The sequence below is a fragment of the Bubalus kerabau genome, chromosome 15, assembly GCF_029407905.1.
Source record: "Bubalus kerabau isolate K-KA32 ecotype Philippines breed swamp buffalo chromosome 15, PCC_UOA_SB_1v2, whole genome shotgun sequence".
Taxonomy (NCBI): domain Eukaryota; kingdom Metazoa; phylum Chordata; class Mammalia; order Artiodactyla; family Bovidae; genus Bubalus; species Bubalus kerabau.
The window spans coordinates 41,891,932-41,918,780 of NC_073638.1; the positions used below are offsets into that span (position 1 = coordinate 41,891,932).

The 26,849-nt window shown below is 39.6% G+C and overlaps 1 protein-coding gene across 1 annotated transcript; it reads right to left on the bottom strand.

The window, feature by feature from the left end:
* Positions 1–1,247: 1,247 nt before the first annotated feature.
* Positions 1,248–25,278, bottom strand: CTR9 (CTR9 homolog, Paf1/RNA polymerase II complex component). Its single transcript, XM_055548638.1, has 25 exons — positions 24,628–25,278; positions 23,198–23,296; positions 21,130–21,369; positions 20,504–20,621; positions 19,517–19,606; positions 18,402–18,550; positions 17,219–17,326; positions 15,208–15,315; positions 14,865–15,101; positions 14,559–14,648; positions 14,325–14,453; positions 14,031–14,214; positions 12,476–12,564; positions 11,430–11,615; positions 11,262–11,349; positions 10,974–11,122; positions 9,342–9,458; positions 9,057–9,202; positions 7,479–7,550; positions 6,818–6,953; positions 6,521–6,667; positions 6,005–6,162; positions 4,896–4,992; positions 4,577–4,689; positions 1,248–2,310 (listed from the first exon to the last, which is right to left on the bottom strand). The coding sequence occupies exons 1-25, from the start codon at positions 24,670–24,672 to the stop codon at positions 1,884–1,886; spliced, it is 3,522 nt and encodes a 1,173-aa protein (XP_055404613.1). The 5' UTR covers positions 24,673–25,278; the 3' UTR covers positions 1,248–1,883.
* Between the last annotated feature and the right edge of the window lie 1,571 nt (positions 25,279–26,849).

Consider the following 26,849-nt stretch of genomic DNA (forward strand, 5'->3'; position numbering starts at 1 on the left):
ATCTCAGGCTTGTCATGTTTCACAGGGGGTGGGGTGGGGTGGGGTTGATAGCCACCTTTCCTCCTTTAGTTATTCTAGTTTCTAGAGTTGTACATGCAGAGAACACCTTCCTTAACTCTCCACTGGGTGAGTTGCTTCAAGTTGCTTCAGGAAACCTTCCCTTGACTTTGTTCTCCCTTTGCTCCCATAACCTGTGCAAACATCACTCCATTTGAGAATAGGAAAGACATATGATCTCTGTTCTCAATGCCTTTTATAATGCATTTCATACTTGCTGACTAATTTTAGTTCTTTTTACAAACTGTTCAGTGCTACATAAAATGATGATCCTTAAGTCGTTAATTACAAAAGGTACTGAAAATAAAAATACTAGCACCTTGGTCTTACATATTAAAACATCTTTTTCTTTTGAAGTATAGTTCATTTACAATACTGTGTTAGTTTCAGGAGTACAACAAAATGATTCATGTATATGAATATATATTATGAATATGTATATAATTTTTTAGATTCTTTTCCACTATAGGTTACTACAAGATCTCGAATATAGTTCCCCATGCTATACAGCAAATCCTGGTTATATAGTAATGTGTATCTCTCTTAAATCTCATACTCCTAATTTATCCCTCCTCTCCTTTTCCCCTTTGGTAACTGTTTTTTACGTCTATCAGTGTGTTTGTTTTGTAAACAAATTCCTATTTATTACTTTTTAGATTCCACCTATGAGTGATATTGTATATTTGTCTTTCTGATTTATTTCACTTAGTATGATAATCTCTAGGTCTGTCAACATTGCAGCAAGTGGCGATATTTTATTTTTTATGGCTGAGTAGTATTCCATTGTATATGCATTATACATACTACATCTTCTTTATTCATTTTGTTGATGGACACTCAGGTTGCTTCCATGTCTTGGCTTCCATAGTTTTTTTGTTTTTAATTTTTTGGCTGGGCCACACTACATGTGGGACCTTAGTTCCCCAACCAGACACTGAACCCACCCCTACTACATGAGAAGCCCAGAGACTTAACCAGTAGCCTGCCAAGAAAGTCCCTGTAAATAGCTTCTTGCATCTTTAAAAACACTCCAGAAATCTACATAGAATTACAAAACTTTTGAGTAAACAGCCTTCAGTTTAATTCAGTTTAATATTCTTCCAAATATTTGCAGTTTATTGATACTAAATTTTCATATACAAATGTACTGCTCCCCCCCTCCCCAAATGACACAAAGTTTACACATAAAAATTGGTAAAAGAATTTTATTATGTGGCTTAGGTAGGTCTTTGCATTCTACTAACAGAAAAGCATTTTTCCACATCTTAGTCAACCTAACGATATATTTGTGGTTTTATCTACATGGCTGCAGTATTACCCTATCGAAGAAACCTTCATTTGTACTTTGGTGCAATTATACAGTAGATACCTCTTTCTCCAGAAAATAAAAATATTCTTGATCTAAGCTTGAAATGGAAAAAGACAATAACACCAAGTTTCTCACACCACTTGGTAAAAGATTGTAATAGAAATCCAAACAGTGTACTGCTTAACACACAAAGATGGCAGGTGTGCCACTGTGGCAGGCACTCAAAACTCTGTAGGAATGCTTCAGCACGTGGGTTTATTTTTCTGGGGTTTTCACATGTGATAGGTGGAATTGTACCATAATGAAGAATAGTCACCTTTTGCTCAAGAGACTCAAATATTAGACTCCAGCACGGGAAACATCTCTTGCGGTCATAGTAATGTACGAATGGATAGGGAAAAAAATTGCCTTAGCAAAAATTTCACCACTGACCAAACACCTGAAATGTTTTTATCACAGCTTTCATATGTTTAAAAAAAGTTTCCTGCAGAGATGAAGCGTATTCATGAAATAAAGCCTAGTCGCTATCATCTGAACCGCGTTCTGAGCCCCTATCCGAGGCCTCGTTGTTGGACCCCTCGGGTTCAGATTCATTTCCGGAACCTGGGCCGGAGCCCTCATTGTCAGATGCTCTTTCGGAATCGTGGTCCGACTCGGCACTCGGGGACGCGGGCCGGGAGTCCATCTCAGAGCCTGGGGAGCGGCTCCGCCCAGACTGCAGGGACTCGTTGTCCGACTGTTCGGAGCCTGAGGGCCTGCGCTTCCTGGCCGGCTGGTCGCTGTCCGAATCCTCATCGGAGTGGGATCTCCGGGACCGCCGGGGGCTGCCGGCCTCGCTGCCGGACTTGTTCTGGTTCTCGTCAGACTCGCTCTCCGAGGAGGCACCCTTCTTCCGCCGCTCGCCCTCATCCGAGTCGCTGTTGCTGTGGCTGTTGCGGGGATGCCTGGCAAAAAGAAATGCTCGTTACAGGCCAGGTCTCCGGACGACACCACCTGACAATCACGGGTTGCCCTTTTAAAAGAGAAGAGCAGAATATTCTGGACCTGATCGGTGTTTTTACTGTGATATTTCTTTGGTGTACTTTTTTTGCAAATGAGATGTTGTTCATAATAAAAAGGGGAGTACGTAGGCAAAAAGAATAAGGCACATTAGCTCTAAGACAGAATAAAAACAGTGAAGGATGACTCTCACTGGTCATACCAGGCACTTTTCATCAGAATGAAGCATTTCTCAATTTCACCTGTAAAATTATGTAAGGAAGGAATACATTTATCTTTATAAGCAAATCCATAGCAGCAGAGGTAAAACCTAGGACCTCACTTGGCTGCAGAGACTCTGGACATGAACCCTCTCCCAAGGGTTGGCTGAGTGGGGCTCCCCTGTCCCATCTGTGCAGGAGTCGGCCAAGGAGCCAAGTCACCATTCCTATTCTGGGATTTGCTTCTGCTCTGATGCCCTCCAACACGACTAGAGTTACTCTGCATAGGAAGCTGTGCTAAGGGGGTTCTGCTGCTTGCTTGTTTACTTTTGCCCGAGTTTCTCCTCTACATATCACATGTTAAAGGAAAGGGACTAATGCTCAGGATGGTGGTGGCAAGGTAATCTTGGCTTCCTACAGGAACAAACGTTCCCTTAACCACTGTGACAGCTGCTACCTCCCCCCACTGCACTGCGCTCACCAGGAGGGACATGCTTCTCCTCTGGCATATTCCTTGGTTTGGGTTTCCATGACAAATATACCAAGAAAGGAATATTAAATCCTACAGGGTCAGTCTAAGAAGGGTGATGGAGGTGAAACAGATTACTCTCCCCAGCAATGAAAGCATCCCTGCAGACTGAAGAGAGGCTCTTTGTGCTTACATCTGAAAGAAATCTAGACACATATCATGTAACTCAGGTCACTCTGAAAGGATGTGAAGCGTGGAGAAGAGGATGCTGGATATTCCTTCTGTATATACACCAAGTACCAGTGGGCCCCTTGAATCTAATTCACTCCGTTTCATCTGGCTAAAGAAGGAAACACTTCCTGAGGGTTTAACCATCACGCCTCTAATCAATGGACTAGGATAACATTGTGGGCAAGGACCAGTGGTTTATGGAAAAGCAATCCAAATCTGTGTCAACCACTGTCTTCAGAGCAAATGGGAACCAAACATCTTCACAGATGCTTTACCATACCAGGCTAGCCACCCCACCCCTGGCCGCAGACCCCTAGCCCCTTCAACATGCTAACCTCTCACTGCTGCTTCACCTCTAACCCACCAGGACTCCCTCTCTTGCTTTTATTTTAAACACTTTTATTATTTATTAGTTCTTTTTTTTTAGAAGTACAGGTGATTAGGACTCTTTAGTCTTCTAAAAGACTTAAACAGCCTTTTACAAAATTTATCTCAGTGATTACCCTCACTACTTCAACTCCAGATTTATTGCCTGCTTGTCCCTGGCAAGCAATAAATGGAAAATGTAAGTGATAACACTTTCCCCAGTATACTGTAGTTTTGGTTTATCTGTCATTCTCTACTGTTTCTAAAGCACAAATTCCTTTGGGCGGGGTCAATGTCTTTTTCCTCTGCATCTCCAGCACTTAGCACTCATCTCATAACATGGATGTTCAAATATCTGTTGGATGAATGAATGAAATGATGGCCATCAGTGAAATGATGGCTATCAGTGAAATGGCCATCAGAAGAACAAGGTGTAGTATGGTATTAAGAGTTCTAGTCTAGGAATCCAAATGTGGAGCTTCAGGGGCAAGTTCAGGACAAGTAAAACAGAATACTGTTTAACCAAGTGGGCTGTAAGCTAAAGGAGTGCAGGATAAGCCCTCCACAGGCAGGTGGTGCTAAGTCATCCCTGCCTGACAAAGGACGAAATGGTCAAGAAAGTGCCTTTTTTCCTGTGACCAAGATCCAGCTACTCCTACTACTTTAAGCCAGTCAATGGCAGTGTAGCCAAATGATACATTTTGTGTAGGAGGATGTCATATAGAAAATTTCAACTAATATCCATGAAGAAAGAAGGTTTCAAAATAGGTTTCCTTCTGTAAGGGACAAATATTTGGTAGACAAAATGACAAGATCAGAATGAGGTGTGTGATAAGGTGTCTTCCAGTTCTAAGATTCTAAGAAACTACAGAGATGACATTCTGTCACAGTGACCACTCTCGGTTATCTTTCATTAGGAGAACACACCAAGCAAAAAATTCCTACCCTTCATCAGCAATTTTCAGTTTATCTTCATCAGACGAATCATCACTTGATGATATTATGGCTTTGGATTTTATTTTTCCCTTCATTGAAGGAGGCAGACGTTCTGGCTTGGGCTGAAGAAAGAACACACATAAATTAGTGAGGACTCTTCTGTTAGGATGTCATGTTAAATTGGGTTTGCACTGCAATGATACAATCAAACGGCAACCAACAAACTTCAAAAACAAGCGTCTGTGCTTGAAGACACTGCAGGAGAAGGATGTATCTAGCAGACATCTTTTATGCCTACCAGGGACAGAAAAACGTGTTGGACACTTACAGCCTTCTTCTTCTCTGCTCTTGGTGGACGGCGCTTTTTCGGTTTGGGGCCATTTTCTGTTTCATCATCATCAGATCCTTCATCTCCCTTCGGAGGTCTATAGTGAATACCAAAAGAACGTGTGTCAAGATTCACGCATATGCCTATAAAGCCCAAGACTTCTTCGCCATTCAAATAGTATGAATCATTCTCAACACCCTCCTCTACGGGTGCTGACTGCAACCAGACTGTGAGGCCACAACGTGCAGTCGCTGCACAAGGCTCAGCAGTCTGCCATACAAATAAATCATGGATTTATGCAAAGTCTACTGACCACATGAGTCACTGTTGAGCCCTCTTAATGAACGTAAGATAAGCTCAGATCTTGCCCTTGGTGAGTGACAGAGGATGTGAGAAAAGATCCAGGCTCCAGACTCAGCATCCTCCCCCTCCTCTTCCTTCCTTCCCAACTACTCATCCTAGGTCTGCTAATATTCAGCCACAGCTTCAATTCCACAGGTCAGTGTGTCTGACTGAATTCCACAAGCAGAGTCAGCCTCGGTTTGGGAAGAACAGGCCTAGGTAATCCTGGAGGTTCCTGGATAGGGAAGCACCGTGAGAGGAGTGGGAGAGTTCAAGGGCCCCTCCAGGTAAGAGGGGACAAGGCACCACTTGTCCTCACAGTGGATGGCATGGGAGGATGAAAAGCCCTTTTTTCAGCTAAATTCACATTTTACACATCCTGTAAAACTTGAAGTGAGCCACGACTCTCACCATTTTACAGAGAGAAACTGAGGTTTGGGGCTTTTGTAAGGTTATTAAGATAGACAGTTGGCACGGACCCACTAACTTTTCTCATTCTAAATTGCATAGGTTTTCCAATTAAGTTGCAATTTTATAGACGTAAGAAAGGCAATTATGACTGGCTCAGAGCTCTCAGAAGGAAATTTGTAGTATTTGGTAATTGGGGTCCATTTTAGGATTAAAGCAGGAAGCAGGAGCATGAAAGGTTTCTGTCTGGGTGCATCAAGAGATTACCAGGTGTTCCCAATTCTAGCCCTAAGATTCAGAAGGTGAGAGGCATTCCCCACTTTCATGAGGTGATTGAAAAGGTTTTCCCATGACGCTACCTTCTCCTCTTCTTCTTCTTTCTCTCGCCGCCCTCCTCTTCCTCGCCTTCCTGCTCACTACCACTGCCCTTCCTTCGCTTCTTCTTTTTGGAGACAGGCAGGTCCTCATCGGTGTCATCATTGACAAATTCATCGAACTCTCCTCCCTTCTTGGAACGCTGAAATCCAAAGAAGACCACAGTCAGTGCTTTCCTGGCTGGTAGAATATGGCTGTATGAAATAGGCCTCATGCCACCAGCCCTCTGAGTCACACTGAAGAGGTGCATGGTGAGGCCCATACTTTAAAACTGCTAATTGGGATGAATGTTTCTCATAGCAAAGATCATCAACTGCAAGGTTGCTACAAGATAAACTATACTAAAACTAACACTGAAGTGCATTTCTAAAGACTAGATACCATTTAAAGCATTCTCTGCGTTGAAGACTATCCTTTAGCAAAGGAGGAAGCCAAAGCACAACTAAATATTGAGTGCATTTAGTCAGTTAACTTCATTTCTAGCTGGAGTCACATCTTACCCGTCCACCACCACCACCTCTTTTCTTTTCTTTTGTTGCTTCAGTCTCTCCAGTAAACATAAGAATATTTTTGGTCTTTTCTACATACTGGGCCCGCTGTTCCAAAAGTTTCTTTTGCTCTTCTTTTTCTCTGAGACGTTTCTCTTCCTATGAGGAAAAAAGGGTAGGGAAAAATCTCATCAAAATGTTATGATCATAAAATCATGGCTATCATCAAAAGAACTTTTGATGAACTAACATACAAAGTGTATGTATGCCCACCTTTAATTCTAGTATCACCACAAACATAAGAAATACCTGTTCTTTGAGAAGTTTCTGCCTTAGCAGTTCTTTCTCTTGTTCCTGTTTGGCCCGCAACTCCCTTTCTTCTTCATCTTGTTTGCGTGCCCGGGCCACGTGGTATTGCGCCTGGCTCAGTAAGTCAGAGCATTGCCTAGAACGTTCCCAATTTCGAGAAATATGAATGTAGCTAGTATACTTTTTATTTAAAAACTCAGAGCATTTATATTATTTACACATATTTAAAAGTTTGAAGCAGAATCATAGAAGTCTTAATTAGCAAAATTAACTTAATTTCTCATAAGCCAATACTGTCAACTATTTTAAGTTTCCAAATCATAACTGTCTTCCCAAAGCACAGCTAAAAAGATTCCCAACAATATCTTCACATGTAACTCAGCATTGGGAATTGTGTCTTGATTCTGACTACATAGCTGATGTTAGTGAAATCAGAAAAGTCTTTTCCCATATAATTTTAGGACTTGAACTAAATTAACTTTAGCATATTCCCTGAAAGAACCCTCAAGAAAAAGCCTTAGCCCAGGGTGGAACATCCCAGAGAGGAGTGTGAAAGACTGATACCTAGAAGGTCAGAATCCCTCACTGCTGTGTCACTCTCCCAGCCCATACGGCTATCACTACCTCACCCAAAGTCACCTTCCATAAACAGTAACATTACCTGGCTTCTGTAGCAGCGAGGGCCAAATCAAATCTCATTTTATCTCCCACTTTACTCAAGTAACTGAAATATCTAAATGGAATGAGAAAATAAAATACGTTAAAAAAAAATTAATGCAACAGACCCTTTAGATTAAAAATTAAAATTTAATTAGATTAAAAACAGATTAAAAATCTGTTTTCAAAAAAGTTTCAGAGAAGGCTTACATACTGACTGAAATTAATGAACACTTAATACTTAAATGTATTCACAAAGGGCTGTCATCTCAATAGGAAAAACACATATACAACTCACTTAAAAAGAACTCTCAACAACATACCACGCAATACCAGCAAGTTCATGAAGATAAAGTTATATTTAACATTATCAGTAAATTCACAAACAACCAAAAATCAATTCCAGCAACTAATGTTTACTAAACACCAAGTTTACTAAATATGTCAGCATGGAGGTTAGGAGGCTTAAGCCATGAAAGCACATATAATTTATTAGCCAAGGCAAGAAATACTTAAAACAAGAACTCAAATAAGGTTGGATAAAATCTGAAGAGATGTAAGATTTTAACTTTAACATACACTGAGTTACCAACTAAATACTATAAAGTTACATAAATTGCTGCTAATCACTTCAGTCGTGTCCGACTCTGTGTGACCCCATAGACGGCAGCCCACCAGGCTCCCCCGTCCCTGGGATTCTCCAGGCAAGAACACTGGAGTGGATTGCCATTTCCTTCTCCAATGCATGAAAGTGAAAAGTCAAAGGGAAGTTGCTCAGTCATGTCCGACTCTTCGGGACCCCATGGACTACAGCCTACCAGGCTCCTCTGTCCATGGGATTTGCCAGGCAAGAGTACTGGAGTGGGGTGTCACTACCTTCTCCCCATACATAAATTGAGTTGAGCCAAATAAACTTATTCAGTTATTTAAGAGGAAAGGCCTTAATCTTAGCTCAAGGAAAACTCGTATCTCAAAGAAGACACTGGTATAACAGGTAAAAACAACATACTGCTACTGCTGCTAAGTCGCTTCAGTCGTGTCCGACTCTGTGCGACCCCATAGACGGCAGCCCACCAGGCTCCCCCGTCCCTGGGATTCTCCAGGCAAGAACACTGGAGTGGGTTGCCATTTCCTTCTCCAATGCATGTAAGTGAAAAGTTAAAGTGAAATCGCTCAGTCGTGTCCGACTCTTAGTGACCCCATGGACTGCAGCCTACCAGGGTCCTCCATCAATGGGATTTTCCAGGCAAGAGTACTGGAGTGGGGTGCCATTGCCTTCTCCAAAACAACATAAGTGGAGTCTAAAAGTTTCTAGTGTGTAAAATGCTGGGTCATATTACTCTAAGATTAATAAAAAATCTAGGGCAAGCCTGTAAAGCTAGCCAGTTATAGGAGTCGGACTATAGGATCCAATTCTAGCAGGATCCTGGCTATGGTTTGAAGTCACCTAGTGGCAGCTGTCTGCTTTGGTTTAAAAGTTGCCAGAATGATTCTACTAGAGAATGATTCTCCTTTGAGACATATGGGTTTAAAGAAACAAACAATTTCAAAGGTTGTTTGGAAAACAGGTACAAAATCTTACCTGTGTGCAAGCTCCAGTTCCTTCACAGCATTAAGTACTTCCTTCAGATTACTCTTTTCATCTTTCAGGACAGAGGTAGCTAATCTTTGTAGGACCAAGGCCACATTAAACATAAGAACTGTATCACTGGGTGCCACATGTCTAGCCTATAAATAAAAACAAAGCAAATTTTTCATATGTTATAAAGACATGAAAAGAATTTTAGTTAGAGTATTAGGCATGTAAGCATGTGTAAAACAGAGTAAAAAATACAAACCAGCACAGAATTGAGTTCTCTTTTTTTACCTTCAGCAGGGTTTGTTTGCATTCCTGTAACTTGCCACATTTAAAGAGGGCCCGGGCCAAATATAGCACAACTTCTGTGTTCTGGTGCTTATAAAACTTTCTGAGGCAGTTTTCATACTACAAAAAGAGAAAAGGTTAATTAAAGCACAACAACAATTATATGCTATTATTTTATAAGAAAATTTCAAGCGATTTTAAAGCTAAGTGAAAAGGTATTTTATCTTCTGGATGGTTAATTTCAAAGACTAAATTGAGACTGATTCTTGACATTCACCAGCATACATTTTCACAACATAAAAACCCGATAAGAAAAATTACATACTCGAAATAGTCTTTCCATTTGAAATCTGGACCAACACTGACAGGTGAAACAGATGGAAGGTCTTTTTGTATCTTTAGCAATACAATCTAGACAAGACTTACTGATGATTTATCAGAAGTCATACACCTGGCTCCTATGGGGCTCTACCACCTTTCTTTAGGGCTGGAGGAACCTACTGGCAATCAATATGAGAAGCCTCACAGTTCTGGTTGTTAATCTCTTAGTAAAACTAATATAGCAATACTGGTATTAATTTTGCCACGAACAAGTCAGTTTCTGACCATGCAACGTCAGGAGTGTTGTAGGCAAGTTCTTCTCGGTGAAGACGGTTAGGTGGTTTTTCCCTAACTATTCCTAGCAATTGATTTGCAGACCAAGAAGGCTGACCTCCAAAAATACAACCTCTGAGACTACCATATGCAATCAACGTTCTGTAAGTCCTTGTGACAAGTTACCTTTCCAATAATAATAATAATACTCGCCCTTTTTAGAAAAAATGGTTAACTACTTCCCAGAGCCTGGACTGCTCATATCTTCTATCTTTGGTCAGAAACTTGTTTTTTTCTGGCCATAATCATTTCAATAAGAGCATTTTTCCTTTTTCACTAGGTATGCTAAAGATGCTCACTATGCTAAAGATGCTGGGCATGACTCTTTTACTTCAAATAATCAACAAATATGAAAAGCATAACAAAAGTCTCTAGCTATGAAAACTTATCCCCATGGAGGGAGTTTTTTCTTTTTAAATGTCTTTTAACCTTTCTGAAATGCAGTTCTCTCATCTGAGAAGGAAGAGGATAAAATGAGCAAAGGAATAATTGCTCAATCGTGCCCGACTCTTTGCGACCCCATGTACTATACAGGCCGTGGAATTCTCCAGGCCAGAATACTGGAGTGGGTAGCTGTTCCTTTACCCAGGGGATCTTCCCAGCCCAGGGATCGAACCCAGGTCTCCTGCATTGCAGGAGGATTCTTTACCAGCTGAGCCACTAGGGAAGCCCAAATGAATAATAAATCCCACTATCTTCTGGCACTTACTGCTATGCTAGGCAAATTAGTGCCAAGTATTTTTCATTCTGGATCCTCATAAAATTCTATGAGATTAAGGTTACAAGTATTTCTGTCTTATAGAGACATGCCCAAGACGTGCAATTAATGGTGGAGCCAGGACTCACATCTCTGTCTGGACATCAAAGACTGGTCTTAACCTTATAAAATTATAAACCTCTAAACAGACGAGGCCAGAATGGTTAAGAAAACTGCTCAATGATGACCACAAAATAAAAATATTTTGAAAAATAAAACATTACCATCTGAACAGCGCTGATATATTGCTTTTGTTCCACGTAGATGTGTGCTAGGTTCAGCCACACATCACTGATATCTGCTGTTGCTTCTCTTACTTGGGCAAATACATCACGAGCTTCACGGAAATATCCTTTGTGGGCCAAAACAGCTCCTAAAGTTATAAAAAGGTTCACGGAATTAGAACTTCCTATTTGTAGCCAGAAAAAAAAACTAGAGAGAAAATCTGATCTATAAACATCCTTCCAAAAGCATTTATTTCACAATTATGGATATCCAAATCTTATAATTACCTATGCCATTAGCAGCGTATAGATTCTTTGCATCATTTCTGAGTACTTGTTTGTAGATAGCCAGAGCACGATCCTGATGACGCTTTTCCTATAAAAAGATTATTTAAAAAATTCAAATAAGAATCAAGTAAGAATCAACTTTGTTTTAAAGAAATGAAAAGAGATTACCTTTTCTCTATCTCGGGTGGGCTGATGCAAAGTCTGAAGCCAGACGTTGCCAAGGGCCAGCATAGAATAAGTGTCACTCTGAGTAGCTGGTTGTTTTAATATCCTCTCAAATTTCTTCTGGCCTGGACCCCATTCTTGTTTTGCTAAATGAAGATTACCAATCAAAGACCAAGCATCTGGATGGTCCTAAAAACACATATAAAAAGAGGCAAGATCTGTAATTTGGATTCGAAGATAAACCATCTTTCCACAATAGGTGATTCCTGATTTATAGGCTACGTTTACAACAGTGTTTTTCAAACTGAGAGCTGAGATGGATTAATGACTTGTAAAATCAATTTAGTGTTTAGTTATCAGCATAAGAAATGCAATAAAATGGAATACAGTAAAAATATCAATGTACTGCCTAGGGCAATATGATTCTACAAATCATTTTTAATTTATAAAACTCTGATCTCAGTATAGGAATTACTAGTTAGAAAACCTGATCTCTTCGTTTGTATACACGTGTGTGTGTCCTAGGCTGTGACGTGAAATCTAATTCTAATTGTGGGCCACAATCCAAACATCTAGATGACTCTACACCCTTTGAAGTGAAGTGAAAATCGCTCAGTTCTATCTGACTCTGCAACCCCATGAGCTATACAGTCCGTGGAATTCTCCAGGCCAGAATACTGGAGTGGGTAGCTTTTCCCTTCTCCAGGGGACCTTCCCATGCCAGGGATTGAACACAGGTCTCCCTCATTGCAGGCGGATTCTTTACCAGCTGAGCCACAAGGGAAACCCAAGAATACTGGAGTGGGTAGCCTATCCCTTCTCCAGTGGATCTTCCCGACCCAGGAATCAAACCAGGATCTCCTGCATTGTAGGCTGATTCTTTACCAACTAAGCTCTCAGGGAAGCCCTTTAGTATCTTTAAAAAGTAAATGGGAAAAAAAAGGCGGGGGGGATGCCAACCTAGACAGCCATTAAAAGAAAAAACTGATTTACTGAAGGAAAATGGTGACGTAATTATTTTTTCAAACCCAAGAGTTATTACTACCAACCTGATTAATCTGAAGAGCTTCCTTAAACCAATCTGAAGCCTCATAAAAGTTTCCTTTATCTCTAGCCATTGCTCCTAGGCGCAGATAGCCTGAAAATGCACAAGTTTTTATGTTTAAAATATTAGCTATAATGTAGGATCATAACTTTAAAGTTGTACTTTTAAAATAATTGCTTTCAATTAACACATCACAGGTGAAAAAATATCAAGCATCGATATAGCTAATTAAATATCTAATAAGTTAAATGCAACTTCAATACCATCAAACCTTCCTGTTTGAAATCTCAGATTCTCTCTTCTACTCCATTCCTCAAGCTGGTACTCTGGATCAAGTCATTATCTCAAGCTAAGTTATTTTAAAAGCTTGTCATCATTTTGTTTCCAGTTTCTCTCTGATATACAGCACTGTGCTTGGCATATCACACAACAGTGAAAACACAGACTACTAAGGGATTACTAGTTAGAAAACCTGAGCTCTAACTGTGTCTCTTTACCTTAGGTAATTTTAAAAGTGAAAGTGTTAGTCATTCAATCGTATCCAACTCTTTGTGACCCCAGGGACTGTAGCTAGCCAGGCTCCTCTGTCCATGGGATTCTCCAGGCAAGAATACTGGGGTGGATTGCCTTTCTTTCTTCAGGGGATCTTCCCTACCCAGGGACTGAACCCAGGACTCCTGCATTGCAGGCATATTCTTTACTATCTGAGCCACTAGGGAGTGCCACACAAATGTCAAATTGTTATTTGTTCCAGAAAATGTCACTCTCTCAAGAAACCAACAATGGTTTATAATTGCCTATCAACTCAGTTCAAATTAAGTCTGGAATTCAACTAAAATCTTATTTATTTTAAATCGCTTTTTTATTCATAATAGTATGACAGGGGCCAAGTTACTAGCCCTTGATTTGACCAGAGTCAAAACATCATAGCTTTAGGTTCTTTTAAGGGAAGTGCAGCATATAAATGATTTTTAGTTAGAAACTTTCCAAATTTCACACTGTTCAGGTTGCAAAAACTCAAGGTAGGACATTTTTAGGAATAATTATTTCCAGGAAAGGCCCTGTCCTTTATGACTATTAAAAGCACTGTAAATCAAAACAGAACCCACCATAAAGATAAACCCATAACCAAATACGTCAAGGAGTTGTTAAAAGCCTAGTAGAGGTAGCTGACCCACTGAAGAGGGACTAGTCTATAAAATATGGTCCCACTGGTTTTCAGTTGTTTCCTTCTGTTTCCAGGATAAATTTAAGTGAAGCTGCATTTTTTTTAAGGCCACAAATTTGCTTTGAAGAAAAGGTATAACCTTTAGAACAGTTGTTTTGTTTTTTCACAGTTGTTTTTTTTTTTTTTTTGGCTGCACTGTGTGGCTTACAGGATCTTAGTTCCCAGAACAGGGAGTTAATTTCCAGTAGAAGCAAAAAATCCTAACCACTGGACCACCAGGAAATTCCCTAAAACTGTTTATTTTTAGTTCCAGGAAAGATTTTTTCCAGGCTAAATTTTTGCTGCTGTTGTGAGCATTTAATACATAAAAAATAAAGTTTAAAATTCTTACAGTCAACATAATTAGGATGTTCCCGTAAGATGTTTTTATATAGTTTTTCAGCTTCATGGAATTCACACATCGCTTCATACAGCCTGGCTAAATTGTATGACGTTGTAACAGAAATGGCGTTATAATAATGTTCATCATGCTCAGCTTCTGCCTTTGCACGATCCAAAGATGCCAAAAAGTATTTCTAGGAGAAAGAAAAGAAAATTACATTGTGAAAAGACTTGGTTGACACATCTAAAAAAGCCTGCACTGAACTTGATAGTTCAAAAGAAGGAACTAGTCCTTCGTTCCTACCTTTGCCTCACCCAGATTTCCAAGTCTGAAATGAAGGGCACCCACGTTATTCAGAATCTCTGGGGGGACATCGGCCTGCACTTTCTCCTGAAGGATGCGTGTTGCTGTTCCGTAGGCTGACAGGGCACCCTGTATTTTCATGGTGAACAGAATAAGGTGTAAGTGAAAAAGAGAGAAGCACTATACCAGGCTTACCAAAAACACATTAGGTAGACGAAAAATGTGATCAAATACCTGTATATCAGTCTGTTCTAAGATCTGTGCCAACTCAATCCAAGCTTCAACATCATCAGGATACTGTTCTGTGACCTTCTTCAAATGGCCCTGGGATAAAAAGAGATCATTAAGCTAAGGCATTCCAACTCTAGGCTATGAAAGTAAAATGTGGTAACTAGTCTACTCTGTTTAATGTCAGTTGTTATTTCAACTGGAGCAAACTCAGCTATCAAAACCGAGTCCAAAGTATTTCTATAAGCAATAACAAGAAATGAGCATCTAGGGATAGCTACCAGAAAAAAACTAAGACTTTTAAAAACGTACCTTGGCAATATCTCTTTTTTCTTGGTCTTCTGAAGCAGCATATAGAGAGCCAAGAATTTTCATAGTTTCATAATTATTAGGATAAGCTTTCAAAACTTTCTCAAAGCACTGAGATGCATTCTCTTTGTCACCTCGATAAATGTACATTTGTCCCAAACCAAAAAAAGGCAGCACAAAAGAGGATGAGGCAAACTGTGTAGCTTGATAGTAGTATTGGAAAGCTTGGTCATAATCTTCCTAAAAAATGAAAATAAAACAAGACCAATAATACATATAAAAGTTTTTAAAAGACTTGGAAAACCATTAAAGAATTAAGATACTCCAGGGTGTAAAATTAACTTACCTGGACATGGAATGATCTAGCCAACTGATAGCAACTTTCTGCTTGCATGGCCTCCACTTCTGTATTATGGAATGCATGGAGCGCCAAGTGCTGGACTTTACTGTAATCCTGAACAAGGAAGACCCAAAAATCAATGGGTAAGCTCCAACAACTCTACTGGTCTGTCATAGGGTTCCTCAAATTTCACTTTAAAAATTTGTTAACTGAATTAACAATAACAGCACTGTACCCATATTTACAAATCACTCTCCTTATTCCCCTTGCTGATAAACTTAGGAAAGATGGGAACTAACATTTGTATAGTACTTAACATTTGTTCAGTATGTCTATTACTTCATTTAATCTCCACAATAATCCTTTGAAGCATCAGGCCTATTTTTGTGATGAGAAAACCCAAGAGAAGTTAAGTCCCTTATTCACAGTAATGGGAGCAGTTACAATTTAATAAGAACTATTATATCCAAGGGTTTCTCTTGTGGCTCAAATGGTAATCTGCTTGCAATGTGGGAGACCCAGGTTTGATCCCTGGGTCGGGAAGATCCCTCGGAGAAGGAAATGGCAATCCACTCTAGTATCCTTGCCTAGAGAATTCCATGGACAGAGGAGCCTGGTGAGATTACAGTCTATAGGGTTGTAAAAAATCAGACACGACTAAGCGACTACACTTTCACTATATCCAAAGTACTCTGCTGCTTCAGTTGTGTCTGACTCTGTGCGACCCCATAGACGGCAGCCCATCAGGCTCCCCCGTCCCTGGGCTTCTCCAGGCAAGAACACTGGAGTGGGTTGCCATTTACTTCTCCAATGCATGAAAGTGAAAAGTGAAAGTGAAGTCGCTCAGTCGTGTCCGACTCTTTGCGACCCCATGGACTGCAGCCTACCAGGCTCCTCCATCCATGGGATTCTCCAGGCAAGAGTACTGGAGTGGGGTGCCATTGCCTTCTTGTGTTAATGTTTTATCTTAAAACAGTAACACTTCATTTACTTTTAAAATACATTTCCATCTTCTCCCTAAGTAGTTGCCTTTTAGTATTATAATAGCTATAGCATAAAATTTAATTAATAATTCACTATGAAAGGGGAGTATGCTTCTATAGCCAGGGAGAATAAAGCACCATGGTTAACAGCTGTGTGACCTCAGGGTATTAACTCTGCTTCCATGATTCATCCACAAAATTAAGAAAATATTACCTATCTCAGAGGATTGTTTTGAATATTACATAAATTCATGGCATGCACTTTTAACAGTACTTGGCATTTAGTAAGGATAGAATGCATACCAATAGCAACAATAACAGCAATATAGCATCTATTACTAATAAGGATCGATGTAGTTTTGTGAACTTTTACTTAAATTGCTATTTAATTAAAGTTCTTGGTATAATTTAGTACCTAGTTGCAAAATGATTAAACTCATGCTTACCAACTATATAAAAACTTTTCTAGTATTTGAGAAATCTAGAATGCCATTGTTCTACAGAATTAGTGGCAACTTTAAAAATGACATCATGATCAACATACAAAAATAAAAAAGCAAAAAACTAAGACTCTTTCATAGAGCTGTGCCTCTCTTCTTTCAGCTACCTAGTGATCGTCTTCTAAAAACGTAGCTCAAGAGCGTTTTCCTTCTTGGTGGTAAACACTTTTCTTAACCACTTAATCATTTCCTCTTTCATTTCTCTGCCACAGCAGGGTAGAGACCTTTATTTTTACATTTACATTTGTTCACATGTCTGGGTTTCCTATGAAACTCAACTCCTTGAGTGCGAAAACTGTCTTACTGAACTTCACACCTCCACCATAATATTGGGTATGGTATACAGGGTCAATAATTATTAAATGATTGAATGAACAAACAGACATACCTAGATACTAATACAAACTCTAACTTGAAAACAACTCTCTTGATTAAAATTTCTTTTGAAGTTAAAAAGATAAAGTGTCAACTACAGTGCAGAAAAGCAAAGATAGGATTTAACATTAAACAACTTTAATAAATGATTTCTCCTACCTTTTTAAAGAAAAAGTGATTTGCTAAGTGGTTTAATACCATAGGGTTGCTAGGATCAATTGTATAGGCTCTGGAAAGAAGCTGGACACCATTTTTGATCGAATCAGCCTAAAAGAAACACAGTGATGGCAGGGATGAGTCAAACATTACTTAAATAGCACTTTTTCAAAGTTTCCTTTCTAGTCTGAAGAAATAAGATTATACAAATCTAAGTTCAGATACCAAAATATCGTTCTTTTTAACTTTCTCACCAGCAATAAAAAGTTTCAAACTGTGATGGTGGGATTATAAATTGGCACAGCCACTAGGAAAACAGCATGAAGGTTTCTCAAAAAACTAAAAATAGAACTACCATACGACCCAACAATTCCACTCCTGGGTACACAGCTCAAAAACCAAAATATTAACTGGAAACACTACCTCAAAATACACGGCACCATTACTTATAATTGCCAGGATATATAACCTCAGTGTCCATCAACAGATGAATGGATAAACATGTGATACACACACATATACATACAATGGAATACAACACAGCCATAAAAAAGAATAAAATTTTGCCATTTGTAACAACATGGATGGACTTGGAAGGCATTATGTTAAGTGAAATAAGTCACAGAACGATAAATGCTGTATGAATCTAAAAAATACAACAAACTAGTGAATGTAACAAAAAAGAAGCATACTCACAGATATAGAGAACAAACTACTGATTACCAGTTGGGGAGAGACAATATAGGGGTTGGGAAATGGGAGGCATAAACTATCAAGGTGTAAGAAAGGTTTAAGGATGTAATGTACAACATGAAGAATATAGCCAAGATTTTGTAATAACACAAATGGAAAGTAATCTTTAAAAACTATAAAAATTAAAGGAAAAATAATAGAAATAAATTCAAATAGAGTTAAACTTTCAGAATTTAGCTTTCTTAACAGACTTAACTGCAGAAACACTGCCACTGGAAAGCATTTCCGGCCCTTTGAAATTGGTTGAATGTAATAAATATACCTGGTATCACTGTCTTAAACAATCTACTGCTAATCCCCAAGGCAAATAATAGAAAAGACTCCATAAGATTGCATTTTTCAACAGGTCTGTTGAGATATAATTCAATATATAATTTAATACTATTCACCTGACAAAACGGTCAGAAACTAAACAGTTTTTTTAATCACACACCTCTTTATTATTGAGTTCTAGAACAGCCAGTCCCACCAATGCTCCCACACACTTGGAATTGAGTTCCAGGGCTCTGCTGAATGCCAGACGAGCTTTCTCCAGTTTGTTAAGTTTCACAAAGCAATGGCCCATTCCTAAACGAACTTCCGCTACAAAAATAAAATCGTTATTTAGTCTGTCAAACTAAGGCATTCTTGGGTTCAAATTTTTTTAAATGCTTAAACATTATTTATAAGTTGCAAAATCCCAGAATTAACCTCAATATAATCCCACTATAAAATCTTTGGGTATATCACAATCTTGGCTTCACTGGAGGTCAGAAAAATAATGCTATTTTTCTTGTCTTCCAATATGCCTGGCTATACTGTACCTTCCAGATCTAATTTTTAAAGAGCAATTTTTTAAACAAAGAGCTTCATTACAGGCTTAAATAAAGTGACTGGCTACATGCACATCTGCAGAACTAAGCTTATAAATGCTTCCCAATTTCAAAGCCATGCCAAAAGTCAACCATGTTCTTATCAAAGGCCAACCTCTCCAGTGCTCATTAGATGTTACCCCTTCTCATCTAAGGTCACTGCACCAGCAACCCTCCCCTTTTTCCTGCATCATCAAAATTTCCCTCTCAACTAGATCATTCTCATCCATACACACTCCTATCCTAAAAAATCCTCTCTTGATTCCATTTCTCTTTCCAGTGTCTCTTCATTCCTACTTTCCTTAGAAAGTCAAGCTCATTAGACTCTATACTTGCTGCCTCCAATTCCTTTCCTTCCCTTTTCTCTCTGGACTCCACTCCGATGAGTATCTCACCTCTACCATTCCAATAGAACTGCTTTTATCAAGGTCACTAATGATTTGTACGTTGCCAGATCCAATGAGCAACTTTCATTCCCTATTTTACTTGGCCTAACAACAGAATTTGACACAGTCTGACACCCTCTCCTTCTGGAAACACTTAACATTTAATTTCAAAATTTGCTAAATGAATGTGATTTTGCAAAGGAAAAAAGTATAGGGCAAATACTAAGAACTACTTCTATTCAGCCTTTAAATCAAATATCAATATTTTAAGTTGGATCATATACAGCTTAGACTTGAAGTTTTTCTCTTACCTGGACAACCTGGGTTAGTCCGCAAGGCTTTCTTATAGTAAGCTAGAGCGCCTCTGTAATCCTTCTTGTTAAACGAAATGCAAGCTTTACCTGTAATGATTTTTAAAAATAAACATGCATTTATTAAAGAACTCAAGTGTTATATACTCTCCACTAACTCACCTAGATCAAATATATCTCCCAGTAAAAAACAGTCAAAAATAGTAAAAACGATTTCATATTTAAACTTGCTTTCCATAAGGATGTATTAATCTATGTCTATAAATAGAACAGTCCTATATTTATGTGAAATGTTATAAAACAAAAATTAGCTTAGAGTTGTCCAAATAGGTTGTTTACTGATTCTCTAGAAGTAGATTACAAATTATGCTTAACTGGTATATATTTTATTTCTGTAATTTCAACAGAAATGATGATCTACTGCGATAAGTTTTTTTTATTTTTGTTTTTTTGGCCACACTGGGTGGCCCTGAACCCAGGTCCTTGGCCATGAAAGCATGAAGTCCCAACCAATGGACCACCAGGGAACTCCCTACAAGAGTTTTTTTGTTTTTTAAAATTTTATTTATTTTTAGCTGCACTGGGTCTTTGTTACTGCATGCAGGCTCTCTTCTAGTTGCAGTGAATGGGAGCTCCTTTATATGGTGCATGGGCTTCTCACTGTGGTGGAGTCTCTTGATGTGGAGCACAGGCTCTAAAGCACTCGGGCTTAGTAGTTGAGGTACATGGGCTTAGTTGCTCCATGGCATGTGGAATCTTCCTGGACCAGGGATTGAACCCATGCTGCCTGCACTGGCAGGTGGATTCTTAACCACTGGACCACCAGGAAAGCCTCCTCCCCACCCAACGAGGTTTTATTTTTACTAAGGTAAAGCTCTTCTACTTTGCTGCCCAGCCCAGTTACTAAGGAGCTATCAACAAAGAGATGCATTTTAGGCACATGCTGAAAAATAAAGATTCCTAAGATGGTTGCTGAAAATGACTTACCAAGCAGTGCTGGAATATTATTTGGAGACTGGTTGAGTACAAAATGAAACTGTGCATCAGCTTGATCCATTTTGTCACCTTCAAGAAGGCAGAAGCAGGCTCTTCCCAACAAATGGTTCTGAAAAAGTAACGTACCATTTTACACTTGACTCTACCCAGGACTAACCATGATAAGACAAATGTGTAATATGAAAATCAAAACCATACAGGAGAGCAGTCGAGCATCACACAAATTCCTCTCTCACTATAGTGTGTTTAAACCATCAGTAAGCAAATTCTGAATCACAAATTGAGAAATTATCCCAAAATGCAAGCTGTCTGTGCCAGGAAAAATGACAAAAAGTTCAAACTCCTTAAAACACATAAAATACATTTGAAATTCACCTGAGGATGTTAGAGTTACCAACTCAACATGTTTATAAATTTCTATGCTAAATCTGCCCATATTAATTCAACAGTATAAGAAATTTCTATTTTAATAAGGAACCCTTCTCCTTTTTTACTGTTCTTATCAACCATATTAAAAAAATTTTTTTCAGAAACTCTGTTGCCTATTACACACATTTTGCTTTCATGTGGCAATTTTTTCCTCTTTCATAAATTCAAAGAAATCTGACTTAATTTACCTGATCATACATAATAATTTTATCTGCCATTGTATACAATAGGGTTGCCTGTGTAATAAGATCCTTCTTGTTGTCCTTATTCTTTTCCTTACGAGCCTGTTGAACATAATAGGCTGCCAATGTATCCAAGCAAGTCATCTGGTCTTTTTCATGGTCTCTGTAATCCAAATTGCCATCTATACGTGCTGCTTCCAACAACTTGACAAACTCTTCTGTTTTCCCTTGCTTGTAGTATTCCAGCTATAAGGCAAATAATTAAGTTAGAGTTATTGTATGTCCCTACAAAATGTTGTACACAAATGTTTACAGAGGTTTTATGTGTAATAGGCCCCAACTGGAAACAACCAAACTGTTGATGAAAAGGTGAATGGGCAATCCATGGTCTATCTGTACAATGGCTACTGCTCAGCAGTAAAAAGGAGCTACTGGATATATGCAACTACGTGAATACATCTCAAACTAATCTTCTGCGACAAAAAGCTGATCAGGGGTTGCCTGGGCACTATTTTGCTTTCATGTGGCATTTTTTTCCACTTTCATAAATTCAAAGAAATCTGACTTAATTTACCTGATCATATATAATAATATTAATAACTGCCTGGGCACTATGGGAGGGTGGGGAAGGGAGAGTTGCGGGGAAAGTGTCAGGGGTGATGGATGTATGTGTTATTTAAATATGGTGATCATTTCACAGGTGTATGTATGTGCTAAAACGTCTCAAATGTCTGTGTTGTATTCAGTAGCTCAGTCATGTCTGCAGTTTACTACAGTGAATTATATCTAACCAAGTTGCTTAAAAAATTAAAATCACTACAAATGTTTCCATCTCCTTACTCAGTAATAATTAACTGATTTCAAACTAAATCAGAGCCAAAGAGAGAAAGAAATAGTGAGAGGTATAAAGAATTCCAAACAAAAAACTTGGGTTCTAGTTCTAGATCCACCAAAAATTATCTATGACTTTGGGCCTGTTGAATAACTTCTGTGGATATTTGTTTCATTTGTTAATATTATAAGGAATATCCATCATTAGCCCCTTACTTTGGGCCACAAACAATGCCAGGAGTTTCATAGACATCATCTCTAATCTGTACAACTATCTTTTAATTCAGTGTTAACAACCCCCTATTTTAGATAAGGAAATAGGCTCAGAAGATAGATCATTTGTTGAAGGTCACGGAATTAGTTAGCAGCTGAGCTGCAGTTTAAACAAAGGCCTTTCTAATCCCAAAGCCTACATTCTTTCTTGTTTTAACAACCTGTAGCCCACACTGATTCATAAATTTATCTTACTACAGGTGTCATGCTAACCCTGCAAGACTCCAGTTTTCATGTAAGTGCTGTGAGGAGGCATTTGTACTAAAAAAAAACTTAAGTTCCCTTCTGGTTTTAAAAAAATGAGTGACAAGCATTAATGGCCTGTTCTCCAAAGACTGAGAAAACGTAGCACTTAAGTCAGGAAGGCACTGCTTGTCACTGATAGTACCTCTCTGTAAATCCATGCCTAAGAAACTCAGGAGTTAGGCTTGAGCACTGGACACAAGCCTAATTCCAGATCTATTTCTCTGACTATTCAAGATAACATTAGATGCCCTGTTTATGTCCTTACATGAAAAGTGACCTGTGGCAAACTTGCTTAGGAATAATGATTAAAGTATTCACTATATTTCACTACTATAATCATTTCCTATAATGTTCCCACAAAAAAGAAACATAATCATGCAGCTAGTACTGAGGAGGGTAGAGGGTGTTAGATTGTTTACATTGTGGCACCTTGTTTTTTCTCAGTTTATCCACAAATCATAAGCCAGTCCTCACTGAATAACCACTAAATAATCAAATGTTCAATACTGAGTACTATTTGGCTTAAGTGAATTTTGCTTTTACCAACATATTCTAATTTACCAGAGGCCAGCAGACCACTTAGGAAACTGGACTATAATATAATTAATTTCCACATACATGGTACTATCATTCACCCAAGCTGGCTATTACTGTATCTGAAAACAGAAACCACATATTTTTTTCCAGTCGACATATAAAAAGTATTTGTTACACGAATACTCACCGCCAAAGCAATCCATATGTGCAGTTGTGTGTGTTCCTGTTTCAGAATACTAATAACTTCATCTCCCTCCGGTAACTGATCAAAATCAAGTTCAATGACCTAAAATACAAAATGTAGGTTTTAACTCTTATTTTTCTTTTTTTTTTTGGCCATGCCACCACAGCATGTGGGATCTTATATCCCAACCAAGGACCGAACTTGTGCCCTCTGCAGTGGAAACGCAGGGTCTTAACCACGGGGTGCCAGGGAAGTTCCTGTTTCTCTTTTTGAAATTCATGTGTCTCCTTGGACTGCTCTTTCCCCAGAGATTCATCAGTCTGGTTATACGTAGAATTTTTTTTTTTTTTTTTTTTTTTTAATACATAGGCTTTGTGTTCACTTTCTGTAAGGCTAAAACAAGTATATGTTAAGAAATGTTTAAGGAGCATATGCCAAATACATTATATGGAATAGTAAAGTAAAAGCATAGCAAACAAATCCTGATAGCTGTCTTCAAATCCCTAGAACTATAAAAAGCTTTGAAAAAAACGAAACGAAACTCTGCTTAATGCATAATGCAGGTAAAGTGTAGATAAGCACCCCAGACAATCTGATGTCATTGGTCTGACAAGAAGCACAATCCTAGAAGCAAGGCAATCGTGAGTTGCCACTGCACTCATTCTTCATGGAGGCAGCTTTTGTGTCACACACACTCCTGACTGTGGCACAAAAATAACAGTAGAAAAATTTTCTAGAATTAGATCGTGGTGGTGATTACACTGCTTTGTGACTATTACTAAAACCACTGTATTTTATGGTAAGTGAAACACATTTCAATATTGTACCTCAATCAAACAAATAGGAATATGAGATAGCCAATAAGACAACAGCAATTCTGAGAGCTTTACTCAGACAAGCTATTGGCCATCCATAAAAGAGGAGACAAGGAAGAGGGGGGCAATTCTATCAGCACACAGCAGCGGCTTGGGGTATCTATTTCGCTGAAAGAGCCTTGTGCAGCGACACTCGAGTTTCTAAGGGAGGAAGGGCGACATCATACATATTCCCGGGGAGAGATACTTAGTTTGAGCAGCAGAGAGAACACAGTGACATCAGTGTCCACCTCTGTGGTCTGTGAGGTGCCTAACATTTGATCAAGCACACTCACACTCCCGCGCCTCTGAACTAGGAAGAGCAGAGTACTGTCAAATACGAGCAGGTTGGGGGGAACTTTCAAGAACTCCTTCTTGGGGTGGCCTCAAGGTTTCGGGGACCTGATGCTCCCAGCCTGGGAGGGTGCCGGGGCTGGGAAGGAAGTGGTCGGAGCTTCGGTAGGGGAGTTCGATCTGGGAGAGACAGTGCTCTTACTTCGGAAGCGAAGTCGGGAGAAAGGGGGAGGGGGAGATCGTCCAAGTTCACGGCCCCCACCCTCCCCCATGCTCGACACTTACCTCGTCAGTGTCCCGAAGGGGAATCTCAATAGAGCCCCGCGACATGGTGAAATCAGGAGAGCGGGCGTCGGGCCCCGCCTCTCCACAGCCGGTACTCCTGGCTTACAGCTCGTCCGGAACGAGCGGCGGCTCGGGCTCCAGTTGTGACTGCAGCCCCGCAGCGCCGCCGGAGCTTCAGCTTCTCCTTCCCGTCAGCCGCTCAAACAACGAACAGCAGACGGCTACCGGCGACTTCCGGCAGCCCCGCCCCCTGCCCCGGAAACTCTCCCCGCGGGAGGGCCTGTCCGTTGGGAACGCTCCTCCTGTGGTTTAGGTTCCCCGATTTTAAAGGAGGGTTCGGAAGATTCGTAGCCCTACCTCGCCGAGGGCCTGAGGCTATTGAACCTGAAGCCGCCCAGGAGCGGGGATAAATAGGTGGAGGGCGTATCCGCCCCGCCCACCTTGGGGACGAATGAGGCTCGGATTCGGGGCCTGGCCGCTGACTGACGTGTGTGAAGTGAAGTGAAAAGTCGCTCCGTAGTGTCCGACTCTGCCAGGCTTCTCTGTTCATGGGATTCTCCAGGCAAGAATACTGGAGTGGGTTGCCATTTCCTTCTCCAGGGGATCTTCCTGACCCAGGGATCGAACCCAAGTCTCTTGCATTGCAGGCAGACTCTGTACTGACTGAGCTACAAGGGAAGCCCTTGTCGCCCGTGACTGGCATGGGAATTCTGGCCAATTATAGCCATCCTTTCCTGAGCCCGATTCCGCCCCCGAGCCCCGGATTTATCCTCTTCCAGGTGGGCCTGGCCAGTCTCATTTTCTAATCTAGATAACCATGAATGAGACAGTCGGTTCGTTCCTTAACGCAAATTGGTGGTTCAGTTAGCAGCTACTTTTCGTTCGTCATATCTGTGCTACCTTTGTGACGAGCTTAAATAGAAACGTTGCAGTGAATTCCGTAATCATTGTGCTAGTTCATGTATTTTGTGTGGGTTTTGTTTGGGATTTTTTGGCGGGGGGTGGGGGGGGGGCAGTCTTTGAAGCATATGAGAATCTGCTAGATTTGTGATTTTTAATAAAATTGTTGAAGAATTGGATTAAATTTGTAATCAACGTTTTGATTATAGAATTTGACTAAGGACATTTTAATTAGTGTTTACATTAAATTATAGAATGTGATTAGATTAGCTTGTAATCACTGTTTTGAGTGAACAAGAAAAGAAACTGATTAAATAGATTTGTAACACCGTCAATTTTACCTAGTGCCTCTTATATGTATGGGCTTCATCTCCACAACCTCCATTCTAGACCAAACCAATAGCCTCACTTTCGTGGAATAAATTCCTGTTTTATCCAATATGTCATCCACTCTTGATCCCAAACTCCAATCCAGCTTCAGCGTGTTACACATCTATCTTTAAAAAAAAATACTAGTTTGATATTTGCATTTCCTCCCACCTCCCTCAAAACCTTTAAGTGGAAACTTCATTAAATTTATGTTTTGATTAGTTGTCCAATATAGACATAATACTAGGTATGTATGTAATTTAAATTTTTTCCGCTGCTGCTGCTAAGTCGCTTCAGTCGTGTCCGACTCCGTGTGACCCCACAGACGGCAGCCCACCAGGCTCCCCCGTCCCTGGGATTCTCCAGGCAAGAACACTGGAGTGGGTTGCCATTTCCTTCTCCAGCGCATAAGAGTGAAAAATGAAAGTGAAGTCGCTCAGTCATGTCCGACTCAGCGACCCCCTTGACTGCGGCCTACCAGGCTCCTCCGTCCATGGGATTTTCCAGGCAAGAGTACTGGAGTGGTGTGACATTGCCTTCTCTGTAAATTTTTCTAGTAACCACATTAAATAAATAAAAAGAAGTAGATGAAATTAGTTTAATAATATTGTTTTACCCAATATATAAAAAATATAGCTTCAATGTATAATCAATATAAAATTGAGATAGTTCACATTATTTTTCATAGTAAGTCTTGTAAATGCAGTATGTATTTTACACTTATATACTTAATTCAGTTGCTTAATTTTAATTGGAACTATTGGACCTGTACTTAAATTTCATAAAATTTGGCATTGAAAAAATAGATCCAGGGAATTCCATGGCAGTCCAGTGGTTAAGATTTGATGTTTTCTTTGCTGGGGCCCTGATTCAATCTCTGGTCAGAGAACTAAGATCCTGCAAGCCCCATAGCACAGCCAAAAAAAAAAAAAATGATCCACATACTTGAATTT